Below are 20568 nucleotides of genomic sequence, written 5' to 3'. Positions count from 1 at the left end.
TCTGTCAGATAACTGTCACTTGTCTGTCAGCCATACAAATAAACACATAGATAAGTAAGCAGGGCGGATTATGATTCCATGGGCCCCAGGGCACAGACATGCAAAAGGCCCCACCACTCTCCTACATAGGAGCAAGACACGCACACTTTATAGCCTCTTTTTGTTGTTGTTTTGTGTCTCTTTGTAGTCGTTATACATCTCTCTGTGGTTGTGTGTTTCTTTGTAGTCATTTTGTGTTTCTTTGTAGTTGTTTTGAGTCCATTTGTAGTTGCTTGTATCTCCTAGTTGTCCTTTTAAGTCTCTTTGCAGACATTTTGTGTCTCTTTGCAGTTGTTTTGTCTATTTGTAGTCATTTTGAGTCTCTTTGTATTCATTTTGTGTCTCTTTTTATAGTTGATTTGTGTCTCCTTGTAGTCATTTTGAGTGTCTTTGTATTTGATTTGTCTTCTTGTAGTCATTTTGTGTCTCTTTGCAGTTGTTTTGTGTGTTTTTTTAGTCATTTTGTGTCTCTTTGTAGTAATTTAGTCTCTTTGTAGTTGATTTGTGTCTCTGTGTAGTTATCTTGAGTCTTTATAGTCATGTTGTGTCCCTCTGTAGTCATTTTGAGTCTATTTGTAGTTGTTTTGTTATACGCCCATCATGGTGTGGGGTGACTCATGTGTCACACCTTATTAGCTCACAAGTTTAGTGCTCTGACTTGTGTGCATTAAAATTATTTGGAAGAACGTCATACATGATTTTTGCCAAACTTGCTGAGCCACGTATTTCTGCAGTTGTGGCAACACCCAGTTATTCTTGATTAGGTTTCTCTATTGTAGTGTACACCGATGAAGAACAAACGAATGGTGAACATACAGTATTTATTGTCTTCAAGATAGCTGAAGTTACATACATACATACATATAGGCAAACAAAAGCATGATATTAATTGCACGTTATGCCAAACACAAATGACTGACACCATAAGACTTCCATTAAATCACATGACAGAAAGTGCTGCAATCAAATTAAAAGCTAATCGTCTGTGATTTATGACTACTGCAAAACGTACCACAAGGACACATTTGCACAACGACACCATTTTAACACCTCAGATGCATTTGTTAAACTTACAATCAGTTCCCCACAGAACAGTAAAGATTGTGATTTTCCCATATGGCCAAATACATGACAGTTAGTCTATGTACGCATGTGCTTCAGTCTATATATAGCAAAGTTAAAAAATCTGTAAGTGCAGTGTGTTATATGAATATGCTCCGCTTATCAGCTCTATTAAGAGCTGGGAATTTTAATGTCATATAGATTTAAGGACTTTTTTCAATGTAATTTCATATTAACCTCTGCATTGCCACAACTGTGTGATTTTTCTTGAATGAATTGAAAAACAGAACATGTGTTTTTAAATGTTTTCGACAAACTAGTTGCTAAAAGCAAAGCATGGAACCATCTATTGCATATAAGCCCAGTGTGTGTTAGGTCACAAGAACAGAGAGAAGTCACATTAAATGTCTGTAGAAAAGGTTTCACACTCATATTGCTATACTTGTCAAGACATGTATATTACCCCAAAAATATATGTATATCTCAACAACCTCACCTTTGACTGTTTCAAATCACCACTTGTTCAACTACCTGCCCACTGTCCGTCTTTCTCTCAACTTGCTTTTACCCTTCCAGTCACTTTTCCTTATATTGTAACTTCTAAACAGAAACAAAAAAATGTAGTTAAAGTACTTCAATAAGGGTTGAAAGGGGAAATGAGACAGAGAGATACATAAAGATTGAGTAAGAGCAAGAAACAGAAAAGGAGTCTGTACAGGGAAACTTCACTGTTTGTTTTGGTTTCATTTGGCCTTCTCAGCTGCTGGAGCAGCAACGGCTGGCTCTGTCTGGACCCCGGCATCTGTCGAGTTACGTTTCTGACCCTGAAATTTAAAAGGGGGAAAGAAATTGTAAACGTTTGTTCATTACAGTACTGTACTAATCTTTTCTTTAAAGACCCATGTCATCCATGTCAGCCAAATCTGACCACATATCTAACCCATTACATATTTACTGCAAATGATTTAAAGCAGCAGTGGGTAGAATTGGAGCAAATATGATTTAAAAAAAGTTATTTTTATAAAACGGTCACTATATCCTGACAGTAGTACATGAGACAGGTATTCTGAAAAAATCATGTGCCTCTGTGTTCTCCGGTGCTCCCCTAATGGCATCTGCAAGATTTCACAGGCCGCAGGAAAACAACCAATCAGAGCTGAGCTGGAGCCTTGCCGTCTCTGAGCATATGTCGATCACTCGCAAACTCCGATCAAACGGTCAAACTAGGCAGCGCTGATCAAAACAATATTCTGTTACTGTAATGCCTATTTCTCGCCTCAAATGTTTTCAGAAACATCTTGTAATGTTTGTGACCCGGCTGCCACGTTGAGATCAGTTGTGGAAATACCAAGCACCGCCCACCAGCCAGAGCAAACTTTCTCATTTTACAGCTAAACAGTACACTACAAGATGTTTCTGAAAACATTTTATGCAAGAAATAGGCATTACAGCAACAGAATATTGATTAATATTTGATCAGCGCTGCGTAGTTTAACAGTTTGATCTGAGTTTGAAAGTGATTGACAACTGCCTACATTGAATGAACAGCCAATAGGAACGCTCTCTCTCTGAAATGACCTGTGATTGGCCAAAGTCTTCCGTCACAGGCTAGACTTTCTAAAGCCTGAAAACAGAGCCATGAGGAGGAGCAGAAGTCTAGTTATCTCTCAGAACACTTGAATTATAATATGCTGAAAGGTTATTATGGAACATTTTGCCCAATGAAGCCAAAAACATTCTGCCTACTGTAGGTTTAAGTCTCCTTTAGAAGCCTTGTTCTTGATGCTAAATGTGGGGAACAATTTCTAACTTGAGGTTTTCGTTTTGCATTTTATAGTACCACCTCATTTTCTCACTTGTATCGTTTCATTAACCTGCTCTGCTTGCAGCACTGCATGGAATATTGTGTCCTCTGATTCAAGTCAAATTTATTAACTGCGAGTTATTAAAACCAAACTGTGCAAAACAATTCACATATCCACAAACAGGAACCACACCTTTAGTTACTACATGAGTTGCTGCTGCCATCTTGTGGACATGCAGCTACAACATATTGCAATACAGGCCTTTCCAATGAAAACTGAATGAACAGGCAGCAACGTCTATGGAAAAGTGAGTGACGCTCTCTTTACCAGAATTTTAAAGAACAGCTGGATGGAGTTCCTCTTCTCCAGTTTCTTGGGCATATTGGCTGCATCGTCTCCAGCTTGGGAGGCCACTGAAGCTGGTTTGTTATCTACAACCGCCTCTGATGACTTGGCTGCTGCTTTGGGTTCCTCCTTGGCTTTAACTGTCTCTGCTGCTGCTGCAGCCGGGGCAGGGGTCGCCTTCTTGGGATCGGCAGCCTGAAAGTATTGCGATGCATAGAGCTGTATCATTACATAACCACGTCTGATGTGCTCCACTCACGCAGATGGACTTTGAGATGACATCAGATGTAACATTTGAAGTGACATTAAGATGCATCAGTTGTTAGGATCCAGTGTGTCTTAGTGACTGCAATATTATGAGCGATGGCCATAGAAGCACTGATGTTTGTTATAACAATAAATGGACAAAACTTCTGCCCAAAAAGTTGTTTTAGAGCAGGTTTTAATACCAGATGTAATTGATGAAATTACTCTGGTTAATAATGCGTCTTTTCTCGAGAGGTCATTTCACTGTATTTACCAGTCCGGTTGTTCTCCTGAGGAGCCGAACTCCACTTGTGGAGGCTGCCTGGACTTTTGTGGTCATGTGGTCTAACAGTACCTCAAATTCACATGAATCTGTTACTTTCTGTTTAGTAATTTCACCACAATTCATATACTGATACAGATATTTTGAAAACCAATAAAGGCACAAGTGAATAGGTTCTTACTTTAGGCTTGAAGAGAGAAAAGAAGGCTGATTTTGAGGCTGTTTTCTTTTCTTCCTGAACAGGCGGTGGCGGTTCTGGCTTCGCAGCGGCCTCCAGAGTGCTGGCTTTTGAGGGATCCACCTTCTTTTATCAAAACGGCAGAGAAGAAAATACATATCATGAGGTAGGCTATTTTACGAATTAAAGACATGACCGTGATTGAAGCTGACAGAGTAGAGGGCAAGAGCTGCCACCTGTGAAGTGAAAGAAGAGGTAAAGGGGAGAGGAAAGTCCAGGCAGGATCAGAGCAGAAAAGGAGGTAGAAAAATCTGATAAGAAGCGGTCCCTGTACGAATAAAGAAGCCCATACCATCATGCACAAAAGTAAAGAATGTTATTGTCTGTAAGAAAAAAAGGAGAAGAAAATAGGAAAGGGAATGTGTCCACTGAAGATTCCTCCTTTAAAGGAATAGTTCGACACAACGGGAAATAAGCTTTATTTGCTTTCTTGCCAAGAGATGCGAAGATTTGTACCTACTTTCATGCCTATTATATACTGTATGATGCAGGAGAAGGTTAGCTTAGCTTAGCTTAGCATAAAGAATGGAAACAAGGGGAAAGAACTAGCTTGGCTCCGTCCAAAGGTTATGAAATCTTACGTTAAGCCTGGCCCACACTAAAAGATTTTTCAAATCTTAACAGATTTTGAAAATGTGAGAGACCCCACACATAACATGATCTGTTAAAATGAACAGTTTTGTTCCTATAGTGTGGAGTGAGCAATGATTTGGCTAAAACAGCACACCACACACTAACAGATTCCATTCATGAACAAGAGTCCCGACTAAAAAAAACGCAAATTTCACAAAATTTCTTGCAATCAAACGTAACTTTAGTGTAAACAAACATGAAGGTCGATGGGCAGGAAGAATTGGAGCTGTTAGTTTTTGCATTGGCTCATGCATTAGCGATGGTGGTTGTCCTTCCGCTTCAGTCAGCTTGGTTCTCAATTGGCTATCGTTCTTTCTGTCCTCAGGGCTCCTCACACACAACAGGATATCCAATCATAAATATTGAACATGAAATTTGAAATCGGAGCGGTATAGACCTCCGAGCCGATCGGGGGATGTAAAACACTCTTAACATACCTCACACAACAAGATTATCTGGAAAGATAATCTTTAGAAAGATCAAAAATTCAGAGCTGACCATCGGGAGGGGGAAATCAGGCTCAAAATCAGCTTGATTCTTGCGTGGTGTGTAGGCTACCTGATGTTAGCGTATATTTTGTTTGCTAATCCAACAAAAAAAGAAGTGGAAAGTAAAAACAAAAAGTTTTATTAGATATAATGTGCTAATTAGTGAGGTTTCCAACCTTTATGCTAAGCTAAGATCAGTGGCTGCTAGCTGTTGCCTCATACTTAACAGACAGAGACGACTCTCAGCAAGAAAGCAAATAAGCGTATTCCCCAAAATGTTGACCTCCTTTAATTTACCTCATCTTCTACCACTGGCTGTGGTACCTCTTCCACCATCTGCAGGAAATGAAACATTATTTGTTTTCCCATCAATTGAAATGCGGTATGAAATGCAATAAATCATGGACTGACTCATCTGTCATGATGGAAATTTACCCCGTGCAAAAATTGGCGATACAATTTGATCAAATCCTTTAACAAATGAATGAATCAAAACATGATGACAAAAATAATGACTGCAAATGCCAAATTGCGTGTGTGTTAACTGAAATAAATGAAAAGGTTATTTTTGGTTCGACATAATATTTGGTACATCTGGTACAACATCATGTCAGAGGTGCCTGTAGAGCGAGGAAAATTAAGAATTAATATTCCCCAGCACCTCCTGCTGATTTACCTGCTCCTCTACAACTGGCTGTGCCACCTCCTCTGCTGTCTCAGGGGGTTCAACATTAGTTTCACTCTGAGCAGATGCAAATGAATAACAACATGTGAAAACAAATCTAAGCAATTTAGAACATGGTGATATAATCAGAGGATCAGACGATTATTTCACTCCCTAAAAAGGACCAAACCCCAAGATTTAGAAGTCTCCTTAGATTTACAGTACCTTGACTTCTACAACAACTGGCTCTGGCTCTTCCACTGGTGTCTCCTGCAGAGCAAAACTACTTTAAACTTTAGATTTAAATTAAGATGCACATGTGAAAATGCTGTAATTTACTGTATATGGCATATGTGTTGTGACCACAGCTGTTATCCTTTAATATCCACTGATTTAACATTCCCTGAATACAGCTGAGAAGACTGAGCATGCTCTCTAGTTTACCTGTACTTCTACAACTGGTTGTACCTCTACTTCTACTGCTGGCTCTGGTGCTGCATCCTTGATTGTCTGCTGGATAGTGAGGGAATTATTATTGTTAGTAAAAGACAGATAAGACAGACAGCAAATGTCCTCAAACAAAGAGGAAATGTTTTAATTATGAAATGCTTAAGATGTTAGCATGGCAATGAATGCTGACTAATATGAACTGGTTAAAGGAATAGTTTGACATTTGGGAAACATTTATGCGCTTTCTTGTCGAGGGTTAGATGAGAAGATCAATACCACTCTTGTGTCTGTGAGGACATGACACAAGCATGGAGCTAAAGCCAGGAGGCGGTTAGCTTAGCTTAGCAACAAACATAGGACATTCAACCAGGAGACCGGCGTTCGAGATCGGTGTTTTTTTTTGTAAGTTACGTTAGTGATATTTGTGACATGTTTTTCAGTGACATTTGTGATGTGTTTTCTGTACTGATGTTACGTTGTTTCCACACGTACTTTACTTAGTTTACGTGATTATTTTAAGGCCATCCATTATGTTTTTCCCTAAACATAACTAAATGGTTTTGTTGCATAAACCTTAGTGAGTGATTTGTTGCCACCTGCTGGTACTGTACCTTCATACACGCATATAATATTCACACTTCAGCAAGGCAAAACGTGACACTGACGCTATTCTCTCGTGGACAGGCAGGTCTGTTACATGTTTTGGCATGATACCGGGTTGCTCCCTGAAGAGTCACATTTTTGAAAGAGTGCAACATAAACCTGGTTCTCCTGGGTGAGGTTCAAAGCAGGACACCCTACACAATTGCTGCATGTTTCAATCTGGAAACAGCAAATTATTCAGTTTCTGCCAACTCCAGACAAACCAGCTCTTGTTCGGTTAGTAACAGGATGAGCCATGGTCAGTTTGAGAATATAATAATCTACTGTACCACTGCTGCCGTCTTGGACGGGGCTTTGGCTCCACTTGCTGAAGCCCCCTTGCCTTTGGATGCCTTGCCACCTAGTTGTACCTCAAATTCACATACAGTATATTTCACACTACGTTATAATCTGATTTCACTGTGGAAAAGTCTACATGAATAACCATCCCTTAAAAATCTTGTCTTGCAATCTTGCAGTTTGCTGTTTATTTACCTTTGAACGGAAGAACTTGCTCAGAGTATCTTTGGCTGATTTTCCTTTTGAGGACTCGGGTTCCTTTGCGGCAGCTTTTGGTTCTTCTTTTGGCGTGGGTTTGACAGGTTTGGCAGCTGGTTCTCCCTTGATTTCCATTTTCGGTGGCTCTGGAGGAGGCGGTGGCGGGATAGACATTCCTTTGGGTGCTGCAGGCGGCTCAGATACTTGTGCAACCTATTCAAGAGAGAGTAGGTGTTAGAATAATGGTTTGGAAAGGAAACCGTCCACACAGTCACCTTTAACAGCAAATATATTTTAAGATAGACAATTTTATGTGAGGTATGATAAGATGAATGCAAAGCAGTGATCAATAGCAACAAAGTATTCATCCAATATAAGCTACTAAAAATTGAATTAGTATGTACAATGCAAGATTAGCAAATGAAGTAGCATTTCTGGAAGTTAACTGAACCCAACTATGCATACTGAATATATCCTTTCTAGGGAAATTAAAACACTTTATGGGCAATGTGCTCACAGTAGTGGTTGCCGCTGGTTGGTTCTCCTTCTGGGACTATTTGGCAACAGAAAAAGGAAGCAGTTAGAGAAATATAATTAAAGCAAACAAAGGTCTTGAAAAAAAGCTTGTCCTATAAATACTTTTGAGAGCCTATTGGTTCTTTAGAAATAAAATGTTAATTTTTGGAATCAGGGATATTGTAATCAGAAATGGATACCAGCTACGTAGTAACCTGAAAAAAATGATGACCTCTGTTTTTAATACATAATCAATATACTGTATAATCAACTAGTCAAATTACCAACCCCTAACTTTACTGAGTTCACTGATACAGCTTTGTAAACCAAAATAAGCATGATATGAAATGGATATTGAAAGAAAATCCAGTGGATTAGACTGTTGTAAGGCTATTAAATAGGCATTATCAGTCGCTATAAGCCCCATAGATGTGGGTCAATAGGGGCCTACTACACCCACTAGTAGGTTTTATCATCTACGTATTCACATAGTAGACAAGAAGATATAAAAGAACACGACAGTGACCTCTAGCAACCGTAGTAATTATGAAAGGAGCAGAAGCGGAAGTCAGGCGCAGTAGACAGTGTGAAACTCCATAAGGGGTGGAGGTCGAGGACAATGGATGAGACACAAAACAAAGGGTTTTCACCCAGGACACCGGACTTCGCATCCCATTTGAAACAAACAATGTCTTTGTGTCTTTGTGTTCAAAGTTAATTTAACCCAAAACACGATTTTTTCCCCTAAACTTAACCAAGTGGTTTTTTTTTGTAAACCTAAAGAAGTTGTAGTTTTGTTGCCTAAACCTAAAGAAGCCTTTTTGTTTGTGTTAAAAACCTGACGTTTCATTCAGTTTTACAACCTGTTAGAACGTGTTGCTTTTAAGTTTCATTTTCACTTTTACAACGTAGTAAGCGGAGTAGGCCCCTACTGGCTCACATCTATGGTGCTTATAATGACTGATAACGCCTATTTAATGGCCTGATAACAATTAAATTGAGTGCAGCATCAAACAAGAAAATGAAAACCATTCAGAATACACCCACGGTGGTACTGTCATGGTCAATATAACATGTTTTATTTGTGATTTAATGCTTCATAAACATTTGTTCACCTGGACTTTTGTGGCATCAGGAGTAGCTGTTTCCTTTTTGGTTACTTTGGTAGTCACCTGTGTAACAAGGGAAGAAAAATTATCTGTCTTCAATCACTTTTATTCATGCCAGACAAAAACAATTACAAGAAGAAAAACAAAATCTCAATCCTTCAGATGTTAAATGTTATTTCATATAGCTGGCAATGAAGCTGCAGTGTAAAGCAGAGTCAGCATGTATAGTACTGTAGTTGATGTAACAAGAACAGAAAAATAATTATTTACATAAGGCGTTCATGAATGCAGACATAGTCCTTTATAGTAAGCTGACTGAGGCACACTGAGGGCCCTGACAGAGCACATACAGTACATGCGCTGTCATTGTGACAGCCATTGTGCTCCGGAGATGGCGTAGGCCTGCCCTCGCTCTATCTTCACAAATCTCAACTTCCAACTGCACAGGCCTCCCTTGTGAGCTCACACTATGGGTTGAACAATAGGCCACCACATTCCCGCATGTTCAGAGACTTGATTAGCATGGGGCTAGTGCAATGGTAACTCTTTAAAACGGCATGAATCCAAAAGACAGCACGATGAAGAGGAAATACAATAGCTGCTTGTTTTTCCATCAGGCACTGTCATCATGGCAGATTTTGTAATGGATACCTTTACTGTCGTACAACTCCCCTTTCCACATACCTCAACAATAACTCACCAATCAAATTTAAACACAACATCTACACTGTTGAATTTATTGTCACTGATCTCCACATTATCAAGGAAATTACCAAATGTCTTGGCTTCAGTGAGGCTTATAAGTAAAAATTAAAACACACATTAACCAATTTTTTGTTGTTTGAGCAGCTGTTGCCTTCAGTAATATTTGTAAATAACAAGAGTGGATTTGTTTTTTCACTTTTGATTACAGCAATTCTTCAATTTATTTTCCCCAAGCAGTCTAATTTTACAAGCAATTAGAAATATCAAGTGCAAATTTCTCAAAAAGTGTCACTTACTAGTGTTTTGAAGAAGTTCATAACTGGATTCTCTTCTGGGTTACCGTCCTCTTGGTTTTCCACAGGTTCACCGTTACCGTTGTCAGTTTCAGGAGCTTTTTCTTCCTCTGGACCCGGGTCTAGAGTCACACTCTCTGGCGACGTTAATGATTTGGTTTCTTGCTTTAGGTTAGCTGTCTCCTATAAACCATCACAAAGAATTAGCCTTTGAGAATTATGTTAGAGCAGCGCAGCTGATAATGCAAGCAGTGAGTGTCTTAATCGCAGCATTGAGATGGGAGCGCAATTCCAGCCATGCCTCTGCCTACTCAGGGCATTGTCAACAATCAGCCTTTTATTAATGTGTGTGTCCCACCCCTCACTCATTGATATTCAACAATGTGTGAGAGTTATGCCCTGAGAAATGTCAGGAAACTCAAATACCTTGCTGTGTTTTGATGATGTGTATCTTTAAATTACAGAACTGACTAACTCTGATTTTAAGATCATTCTTAGTAAATCCATTCACTTAAATTTTCCTTCAGCGTGGCCTGATTTAAATTTCCTTTTCCTTTTCAAACAAAGTAACTACTATTACTCTTCCTTTTCTTAAAGTAGGTAGTATTTGTTACTAAACACCAGAGGTGGGACCAAGTCATTGTTTTGCAAGTCACAAGTAAGTCTCAAGTCTTTGCACCCAAGTCCCAAACTTTGAGTTCCGAGTCCTAAACAAGTTACAATGTGCTCTTCATTAAATGTAATGCCATTTATCAGAAGAGTAATGATATATTCAGTTTACAAAAATCATGAATGCTTTTTACAATTTGTATTTATTTGTCAAATAAATTTGTTAAAACAAGTGCAATTGAACTTAATCATAAAAAAATCTGGAGAATTAAGTGTTGACGTGCTGGGAATGAATAGTTAGTTAAAGTTAGTTGATTCAGGAAATGAAGGGAAATTAATTGATTTGTGGCACACTTTTTAAATAACATACTTTTAAATATTTGGGCTTAGGGGAAGGTATCAAGTCTTTTAAAGTCAAAAGGCTCAAGTCCAATTTAAGTCACGAGTCACTGGTGTTAAAGTCCAAGTTCAGTTGCAAGTCTTTTTTGATTTTGTCAAGTCGAGTTAGAAGTCATCACATTTGTGACATGAGTCTGAATCTAGTCCAAGTCATGTGACTCAGGTCCACACCTCTGCTAAAAATGACCAAAAGAATGCTAATAAATAATGAACAAAATCATGAATGAATATTTTCATTTTTCATTTTATTGGAAAAGGTTTCAGCACCTAACCATGTGAGCTTTATGTTGATGATGTACAAAAACAGAGGCAGTCTGCATTATCATAAAACACAAATTATTTTACAATCCAGTTGCAATTTCAACCACATACAATTAAACACATGATATCCTAAAGAGGTAGACCAATATTTTTAGAAACGAAAATTCCTTCAACATTTTACTGCTGTTCTTCATTTGGGGCCACACAAATAGTTACAGTAATAATGTATCCCAGTGAAGATAGCGTCAAACCACTAAGCCTATATGCTGATTCCTCAACAACTGATATACAGGCTGAGTGCAACCGAACAACTAATGCTTCCATCATTGGATTTGTGTCACTTTGTGAGTCCGGTGTTGAATCTGTTGAGTTCACCCTTGATTCATTCTCTGCCTTCTCTTCAGTATCTCCCTCTGCGATTACCTTCTCTGAAGTCACAAGGTTACATTCAGCTGCGTCAACATTTTCTGTAATGATTTCTTCTACGATCGCCTCAAGAAGGGCATCAACACATGCTGACACAGGCTCCTCTGAGGTGTCAATTCGAGAATCTTCAGAGTTCTCCTCGACGGCAACCAAAACATAACCAGAATGATCATATTCTGTAATGATTTCTTCTACGATCACCTCAGGAATGGCCTCAACACACTCTGACACAGGCTCATCTGAAGTGGTAATTCGAGAATCTTCAGAGTTCTCCTCAAAGTCAGCCGAAACATCACCAGAATGATCATCTTCTGTAATGATTTCTTCTACAATTGTCTCAAGAATGGCCTTATAACAATATGACACAAGCTCATCTGAAATGGCAATTCGAGAATCTTCAGAGTGCTCCTCAAAGTCAGCCGAAACATCACCAGAATGATCATCTTCTGTAATGATTTCTTCAACGATCAGCTCAGGAACGGCCTCAACACACTCCGACACGAGCTCATCAGAAGTGCCAATTGGAGAATCTTCAGAGCTTTCCTCAGCGGCAGCTAAAACATCACCAGAATTATCATGAATGATTTCTTCTACGAGCGCCTCAAGAACTGTATCAACACACTCTGACACAGGCTCATCTGAAGTGGTAATTCGAGAATCTTCAGAGTTCTCCTCAAAGTCAGCCGAAACATCACCAGAATGATCATCTTCTGTAATGATTTCTTCTACAATTGTCTCAAGAATGGCCTTATAATAATATGACACAAGCTCATCTGAAATGGCAATTTGACAATCTTCAGAGTGCTCCTCAAAGTCAGCCGAAACATCACCAGAATGATCATCTTCTGTAATGATTTCTTCAACGATCACCTTAGGAATGGCCTCAACACACTCTGACACAGGCTCATCTGAAATGGCAATTCGAGAATCTTCAGAGTTCTCCTCAAAGTCAGCCGAAACATCACCAGAATGATCATCTTCTGTAATGATTTCTTCTACAATTGCCTCAAGAATGGCCTCATAACAATATGACACAAGCTCATCTGAAATGGCAATTCGAGAATCTTCAGAGTTCTCCTCAAAGTCAGCCGAAACATCACCAGAATGATTATCTTCTGTAATGATTTCTTCTACAATTGCCTCAAGAATGGCCTCATAACACTCTGACGAAAGCTCACCTGAAGTGGCAATTGGAGAATCTTCAAAGTTCTCCTCAAAGTCAGCCGAAACATCACCAGAATGATCATCTTCTGTAATGATTTCTTCAACGATCACCTCAGGAACGGCCTTGTAACACTCTGACACAGGCTCATCTGAAGTGGCAATTGGAGAATCTTCAGAGCTTTCCTCAGCGGCAGCTAAAACATCACCAGAATTATCATGAATGATTTCTTCTACGAGCGCCTCAAGAACTGTATCAACACACTCTGACACAGGCTCATATGAAGTGGTAATTCGAGAGTCTTCAGAGTTCTCCCCAGTGGCAGCCATAACATCACCAGAATGATCAGCTTTTGTTATAATTTCTTCTACGATTGTCTCAAGAACGGCCTCATAACACTCTGACGAAAGCTCATCTGAAGTGGTAATTCGAGAATCTTCAGAGTTCTCCTCAAAGTCAGCCGAAACATCACCAGAATGATCATCTTCTGTAATGATTTCTTCTACAATTGCCTCAAGAATGGCCTCATAACAATATGACACAAGCTCATCTGAAATGGCAATTCGAGAATCTTCAGAGTTCTCCTCAAAGTCAGCCGAAACATCACCAGAATGATTATCTTCTGTAATGATTTCTTCTACAATTGCCTCAAGAATGGCCTCATAACACTCTGACGAAAGCTCATCTGAAGTGGCAATTCGAGAATCTTCAGAGTTCTCCTCAAAGTCAGCCGAAACATCACCAGAATGATTATCTTCTGTAATGATTTCTTCTACAATTGCCTCAAGAATGGCCTCATAACACTCTGACGAAAGCTCATCTGAAGTGGCAATTCGAGAATCTTCAGAGTTCTCCTCAAAGTCAGCCGAAACATCACCAGAATGATCATCTTCTGTAATGATTTCTTCAACGATCACCTCAGGAACGGCCTCATGACACTCCGACACAAGCTCATCTGAAGTGGCAATTGGAGAATCTTCAGAGCTTTCCTCAGTGGCAGCTAAAACATCACCAGAATTATCATGAATGATTTGTTCTACGAGCGCCTCAAGAACTGTATCAGCACACTCTGACACAGGCTCATCTGAAGTGTCACTTTGAGAATCTTCAGAGTTCTCCTCAACGGCAGAACTATCTGTTTCATGTATTATCTCTTCTGTAACTTCAACTTCAATTGTCTCGACGATGACCACCAGCACGTTGTTGTTTGGATGGCGCTCGAGAAGGCTCACACTCTCCTCCACAGGCTCCTCAGAAACGATATGATTGTGATCAGTCCGCACTTTGGCTGGGGCGACGTTCTCCTCTAAGAGTTCCTCTTGGACTGAATCACAAGGCTCAGACTCTTCTGCGGTGTCCATCGGTGGCACATCTGCGGGTTCCTCAATTGTGTTTGTGGTATCTTCCTCAACCCTTTCTGGCACTGCTCCGAATTCATTTGATAAAGCCTCAATAGCTTCTTCATTCATCTCCTCCGCAACTGTATCAACTGGCTCCTCTGGCATGGCAAGGCTTGTATCTTGTTCTCCAGAAAGGGGCACGAAAGTTGTTGCAAAGACCACTTCTTCTTCCAAAGCGATGCCTTCATCCACTGCAGGCTCCTGAGTAGTGACGGCACTGGATTCAAGTTCTTGAGAGAGGGCGTCAATTGCTGCCTCCAGTATCACCTCAGCATTGTCTTTGACAAAGACAGGACTTGGTTCTGCGTCTTCAACTCTTTCCGGTCCCACATCAGCTATCACATCTCCACCAACCTCAGCTTTCTCATTTGTAGTGATATCTTCAGGAATAGACCCAGGCTTGACTTCATCATCAGGAGAGATTGAAGTATCTTCAGGAAGTTCCTCAACGGTGATACGCTTTTTGGAAGGAGCCTCTATAATGATAATTTCTTCCTCAGGGCAACTATCACACTTCTGTGAAGGCTCATCATCGTGTTTTTCTTGTATTGCTTGTACGTCCTCGACTGCAACAGCGTCATCAGCGATGACCTCTTCATGGGAAGATTCCACCTTAACTAGCAGTACTGTCACAAGAGGGGCTGAAGGTTCCTTTACAGGGATGTCTTGTTTTGCAGGTGTAGGATCAGGCTCCTCACAAACAACCTCTGAAATTGTTTCCATCACCATAGTCGCTGGCTCTTCATCTGGGGAAGGAACGCCCTTCTCTTCCTGGACCTCAAGAGCGACAGCATAAGACTCATGTTCAGCTATTTCAATTGACCCTACGTCGGCTGACATGTCTCCAGCTCCTTCACCGTTGTCTTCAATAATGACTTCTTCTGCACACGGCTCTGACGTGTTTATGGCAGCAATGTCAGTGGATTGAGGATCAGCGGCAAAAACCGCCTCGACACAATCTGCCACCATTTTAGGAAGGCTGGAAAAGACCTCCAATGGCACGGTTTCCTCTATATAATTTTCCTCCGCACCTATGTCATCTTCTATAATGGATTCTTTTGGATTAGATTCTGGTTCTGCATCAATTTCTGGCTCAGTTTCCTCACGCCCATTCACGCTCTCTTTCTGAACATCATAGTTTTTGATGTAAATAACTTCCAAGCGTTCCGCTCTGAACACTATATTCTCATACACAATGTTCTCCATGACCAATTCTTCATCGATGATCCCAGCTGTCTCGTTGTCTAAGGGCTCCTCATATGCAGTGTCTTCAACAACCTCTTCAGCAATGACAAATGTCAACTCATTCAGCGGATCTACTCCAGTTGCGGCCATCTCGATGATAACTACGTCTTCCATGAGGCCGTCAGTATTGGTGGTTGTATCATCATCACCCTCACAAGTTTGCGTTGAAATATTGGCTTCAATTTTACTGTACGTTTGCGTTGATATTTCAGCTTTTTGATGTAGAAATTCAAAGTCCTCTTCGTGCACAGCGACAATCACGGCGGCAGCTTCTTCTCCACTTGATGTTGAGTCCTTTATCATGAAAATCAACATTTATCTTTAGATAGAATAAAAAACAGTTTTTTGTTTCTGTGACACATATGACAACCGTGTGCTTAATCAAATTGTGACTGAGACAGCAGAAAAATAAGAAAAATCTCTCAGTAATGCAATTGTTTTGTGATTTCAGAAATTATTTCTTTCTCTATTTTTTCGATTTGTTTTTGCAATGGTTTATGTACTGCTGCAAGTGGCTTACTTGACTGACTAAATCGAAGTGATGTTAGGCAATTTGGCAGGCAGATTGTTTTATAGATTAGAAAACATTAAAGGATAAGACTAGCATTTTTCTATATTCCCCTTACTGTCAACAAATCCAATGAAAAGACCAGAACCAACTATGCATTAGTCCCTTCTCTCAATGCTTCCTGATTTCCCTACCCTCCTGTCTGTAGCACTTATCCCAAAGACGTAAACCTTCAAAAATGGCTCAAAAATATAAAGCTTATTTTTTAAGAAAAGAGCTAAATAATTTTCTAAAAGAGCTGGGCACTGTAGTTTTAGCAAATGCTACTCAAACAGAAGTAAATACTGCATTTGTTGAGGACTATTTTCAGTGGCGGATTAACTCACATTTGTCTCTGATTATTTCTGGCAACAGGACGATGTATTTGAGATTCAAAATAAACTACATTGGCCATGTTAATCATGATGAAGGAACATGTCACTCCGTGCAACAATGTGATCCTTTTTCTTTTTAATAGTTTTTGGACAACAATGGAGCTCTGTGGCACAGAGGAACAAGATATATCAGGCAATTGCGACACAGACAACACTTGTTGATTGTTGTCTTTTCATGGGATTTGTTGACAATGACAAGAATATAGAATATCACCTTTGAAAAGGAACGTGAAGAGTGCACTCACTGGCTTTGGATCAGTGGCAGGAAGACTTACGTCTGTTTGATCTTCATTACTCTCCGTGACCTCTTCCTTCGGGTTGATGGGTTCATGGCTTTCAGAAATAACTGGAGCGTCAGCAGGTTTGCAGTCTGATTCGACGATCATGTACTCAGTCGATTCTAGGGCATGGTTTAAAGAGAGGGGCTCGCCATTTTGCTGGACTATGGTGTCACCGTTACCTGTAAAAAAAAAAGAAGAATCCGTTATGAAAATGTGAACAAAGGGTTGGTTTGCCCCATGGCACCAAATTTCCAAATAAAAGATTGGATTCCAATCCGGTTGCAGGTTTCCTCTCATTGGAATACACAAACTAGTGCAAGAAAATACATTAAAACCTGCAGTATGCAGAATATGTTTGGCATAATTGGGCAAAAAGTCCATAATAACCTTTCAGCATATTGTAATTCAAGTGTTCTGAGAGAAAACTAGACCTCTGCACCTCCTCTTGGCTCTGTTTTCAAGCTTTGTGATGGGAGACTTTGGCCAAGCACAGGTCATTTCAGAGAGAGAACGCTCCTATTGGCTGTTCATTCAACAGAAGCAGCTCTCAATCACTCGCAAACTCCGATCAAACGGTCAAACTAGGCAGCGCTGATCAAATATGAATCAATATTCTGTTACTGTAATGCCTATTTGGAGTGATTGACAGCTGCTCAGAGACAGCACGGCTCCAGCTCGACTCTGATTGGTTGTTTTCCTCTGATTTTTTCAGATTACCTGTCTCATGCACTACTGTCAGGATATAGTGACCGTTTTATAAAAATAACTTTTATTGATCATATTTACTCCAATTCTACCTACTTCAGCTTTAACTGATAGTTTTATTATTATTATTATTATTATTATTATTATTATTATTATTATTAATAATATCAAATTATTATTGTGTTCATTATATTGTGAAAATGTTACTAATTGGGACTTGAAATAAGTTCTGATGTCTGTAATTTGAAGTCCATGTTGCAGTAATTAATCTTATCTAATAATTACTTATGTGTGTGCATCTGCTTTATGTACTATTACATATCAATGTTGATTTGAATGTTAAGCTCTTTGCATGCAACATCAAACTCATGCATGACATACTTATGCAATGCTCCATGAAGTAAACATGGGCTAGTCAATGCGAGAAAGTGACATTATCTTTATCTCCAGCGTCAACATTAGCTCTTAGACAAACTCAGGTGCCAGTGGGAATCCTACAGCCCTATTGTCTGCAGAGATGATAACAACCACACCATGACAGCAAATAGTCGCTCCTTGTCGATGTCTAAGACTACGCCTATAGTTTACATTGGAAGACTCAAGACACAGTCCAGCTGTGAGTCACTGTGTTTACAGAGCATTATAAAAGTCCAAAAGACTAATCCGACATAGACGTGGAAAGATCAGCTGATTTTGTCTGTCAGAAAAGGATGTACCTTATTTTCCCACAAAGCAAGATACACTGAAACAGAATAAAGAACAGTGAAAATAAATCTAATATTCTCCCATCTTCAGATTCTCCAAATTTAGAGAAAAGAATGTATGCATATATATTATATATTTCCACTGTTATTTTACAGTAAAATCATTATCATGCTTTAATTCCCAATTATTTATCTCAACAAGACGACATTTAAAAAAATCTCATGCACTCACCAGTAACCTCCAATCCATTAGATGTGACGTTTGCAGAGAGGCCATTTCCATGCTTCTTGCAACTTTTCGTATTCTATAAAAGATAATAAAGAAATACAAATCTGTGTTAGCTCCACAAGACATTACCAGTGGATTACATTTCAACAGAAAAACTGGTTTTAACTGTGAACGAACCCTTGAACAATCAAGATTTTTGAAAAAAAACTTGGGGGCTTGCACCTTTCATCCAACAACATCGACTTTTCCATGTGCATCTTACCACTGATTTAGAGGCAGCAAAGTTATAGATACTACAGGTCTGTTGTGTAACTTTTGATAAAGTGTTACCTTGTTCAGCTCTTTGTTCTTGGAGTTGTCGTTTCCCATGTTTACCCCAGTCGGACCTACAGATGGGCTTTTTAACTCAACTGAAACATAAAGAAACAAAAAACAGAAATCTGGTTTTGTTATGTTGCATAAATGAGCAAAAATACACCGCAAATACAAATACAAACTTCTTTCAAGTGACTATATAGAATTTGTACATCTGTTCATAAGTAGTTTGGCATTGTCTTAACTTCAGCATCATTCATGTCTTACCTTGTTGCACCTCTGCAAGCCAAGCAAGTGATATCCTCCTTAAGACAAAAATATGCCTGTCACTGCCAGAGAGATGGACTTGCTGCGCCAACCCAACTGTGTATATAAGCTGCTGTTAACAGCCTATATACACAGAAATGGGTGGGTCTGTTTTAAAGCAATCAATTGGATTTACTCCAGTGAAAAGCCCATCAGACTGTTGGCGCTCTTTAATAACAGCTCATGATTAGCTCATGGTAATCTCTCTCTCTGAAAATACCCCGACATGATCATAATACGGCTGCACTCTAATCAATCACACTGTGATAAGGCGGTGCAGCGCGCTCCTGTTGACGAATGTAGCTGTGAAGTAACAGGATGTGTATTAAGGATACTGGCCTGGCACAATTCCTCACTGCCAAAACAAAATGAAATAGGTTTGCACTTAGAACCCTGTTGTATTAACCTGGTTATTTTGAAGAAACGCATGTTAACATTTAGGTTATTATAATCAGAATTTCTTTTTTCTATTACAGATTCAGGGTTTGTTAATAATAAGACATTTCGAAAAAAAAAAATTATCAAATGGACTTGTGCCTTAAAATATCTTCCGTTTCTTTTTTTTTATATTATTTGATTAAAAAAAGCTTTTATGAGTTGCAAAGAGCAATTGTCTTCTTTATTATCACAGTCAATCAAGACCTACAAAGAGCTCTGTAATGAAATCATCTGTCTTTAAAGACTTCCACATAGTCATCTTTAAATGTCTTTGAAGGCCTGTCAATGCATCAATACAAACCGGCATGTCTGAGGAAGCGTTCGGGGATCAGAGACAAACTGACTCTAGTTCATCAATTGATTTCTTCCTGCTTCCTTTTATTACTCTAATCAGTTATATTTTGTTTGCTGCTTTTGTGAGTAAATGTCCTGTGATCATGCTGACAAAAGCCTCTTTATGCAAATCAACCGAACCACAAAGTATCTGAGTGTGTTTTACCACAAACGACTGCAAAATAACATTGTTAAAAAACTTCAAATGTGCGGCAGCCTATTAATTGAATTTCTTATGACGAGGCTTGGAATCCATGAACACAATGTCTCAATTGTAGCGTATAGCCTGCACATTGAGGTGGGAGTTGGATTCCCCGGTCTGGATTGTGCACTTTTGACATCATACAAGGCCTACAGCTGAGAGACCTCAAGCAAACTCTTCATGATATACTAGCGCATTCCAGCTTAGTTTTATCTGTGGCACAACCCTTATAAAAAGCCCAGTGATTTTAAGACTATAGGAAGAAATACAATATCAAGATCTAGTCAAAACAATATGATTTCTCATGATACTGCATGGTTTCAAATACTGTAACAGCACTTTATGTTTGATGTGATACACCTCATTCATCTCCTGCAGCTTGGATAACATGAAGCCTAATAGTGCTGTAGCTTTGAAGATGTAGGCTATTCAGTAAATATTTGAGATTGGGTGCAGTACTGTTTGCAGTATAATATTTACAGAGCAGCAGTTCCGGTTGATAAAATAACTTGTTTGACATATTGTAAGCACATTTCTTGAGATAATTAACAATAATAATAAAACCAAACCGACTGATGGGATAAAATTGATAAAG

The 20568-nt window shown here is 39.3% G+C and overlaps 1 protein-coding gene across 16 annotated transcripts; it reads right to left on the bottom strand.

The window, feature by feature from the left end:
• Window positions 1-845: 845 nt before the first annotated feature.
• Window positions 846-19230, bottom strand: bcas1 (brain enriched myelin associated protein 1). Of its 16 annotated transcripts, none has more exons than XM_037771883.1 (16): window positions 18962-19230; window positions 18710-18789; window positions 18383-18455; window positions 16706-16920; window positions 10020-10199; window positions 9025-9081; window positions 7911-7946; window positions 7391-7606; window positions 6248-6313; window positions 6029-6073; window positions 5816-5881; window positions 5437-5475; window positions 3962-4084; window positions 3772-3852; window positions 3234-3446; window positions 846-1925 (listed from the first exon to the last, which is right to left on the bottom strand). In XM_037771883.1, the coding sequence occupies exons 2-16, from the start codon at window positions 18746-18748 to the stop codon at window positions 1845-1847; spliced, it is 1530 nt and encodes a 509-aa protein (XP_037627811.1). In that variant the 5' UTR covers window positions 18749-18789; window positions 18962-19230; the 3' UTR covers window positions 846-1844. The 16 variants fall into 16 exon arrangements, with proteins under 16 accessions (XP_037627811.1, XP_037627810.1, XP_037627809.1 ...); XM_037771882.1 differs by having other exon boundaries at window positions 3962-4081; window positions 6248-6316; window positions 18962-19229; XM_037771881.1 differs by having other exon boundaries at window positions 6248-6316; window positions 18962-19228.
• Between the last annotated feature and the right edge of the window lie 1338 nt (window positions 19231-20568).

Source organism: Sebastes umbrosus, chromosome 6, assembly GCF_015220745.1.
Source record: "Sebastes umbrosus isolate fSebUmb1 chromosome 6, fSebUmb1.pri, whole genome shotgun sequence".
NCBI lineage: Eukaryota > Metazoa > Chordata > Actinopteri > Perciformes > Sebastidae > Sebastes > Sebastes umbrosus.
This window is presented reverse-complemented; position numbering and strand designations above follow the sequence as displayed.

Coding starts and splice junctions, on each gene's coding strand:
- bcas1 (XM_037771881.1), bottom strand. CDS start 18,748: ATGGGAAACGACAACTCCAAGAACAAAGAGCTGAACAAG. Junction 6,317..7,390: donor GCAAGTTCTTCCGTTCAAAG/GTAAATAAACAG, acceptor CTCACTATCCAG/CAGACAATCAAGGATGCAGC. Junction 3,853..3,961: donor TTTCTCTCTTCAAGCCTAAA/GTAAGAACCTAT, acceptor TGTGAATTTGAG/GTACTGTTAGACCACATGAC.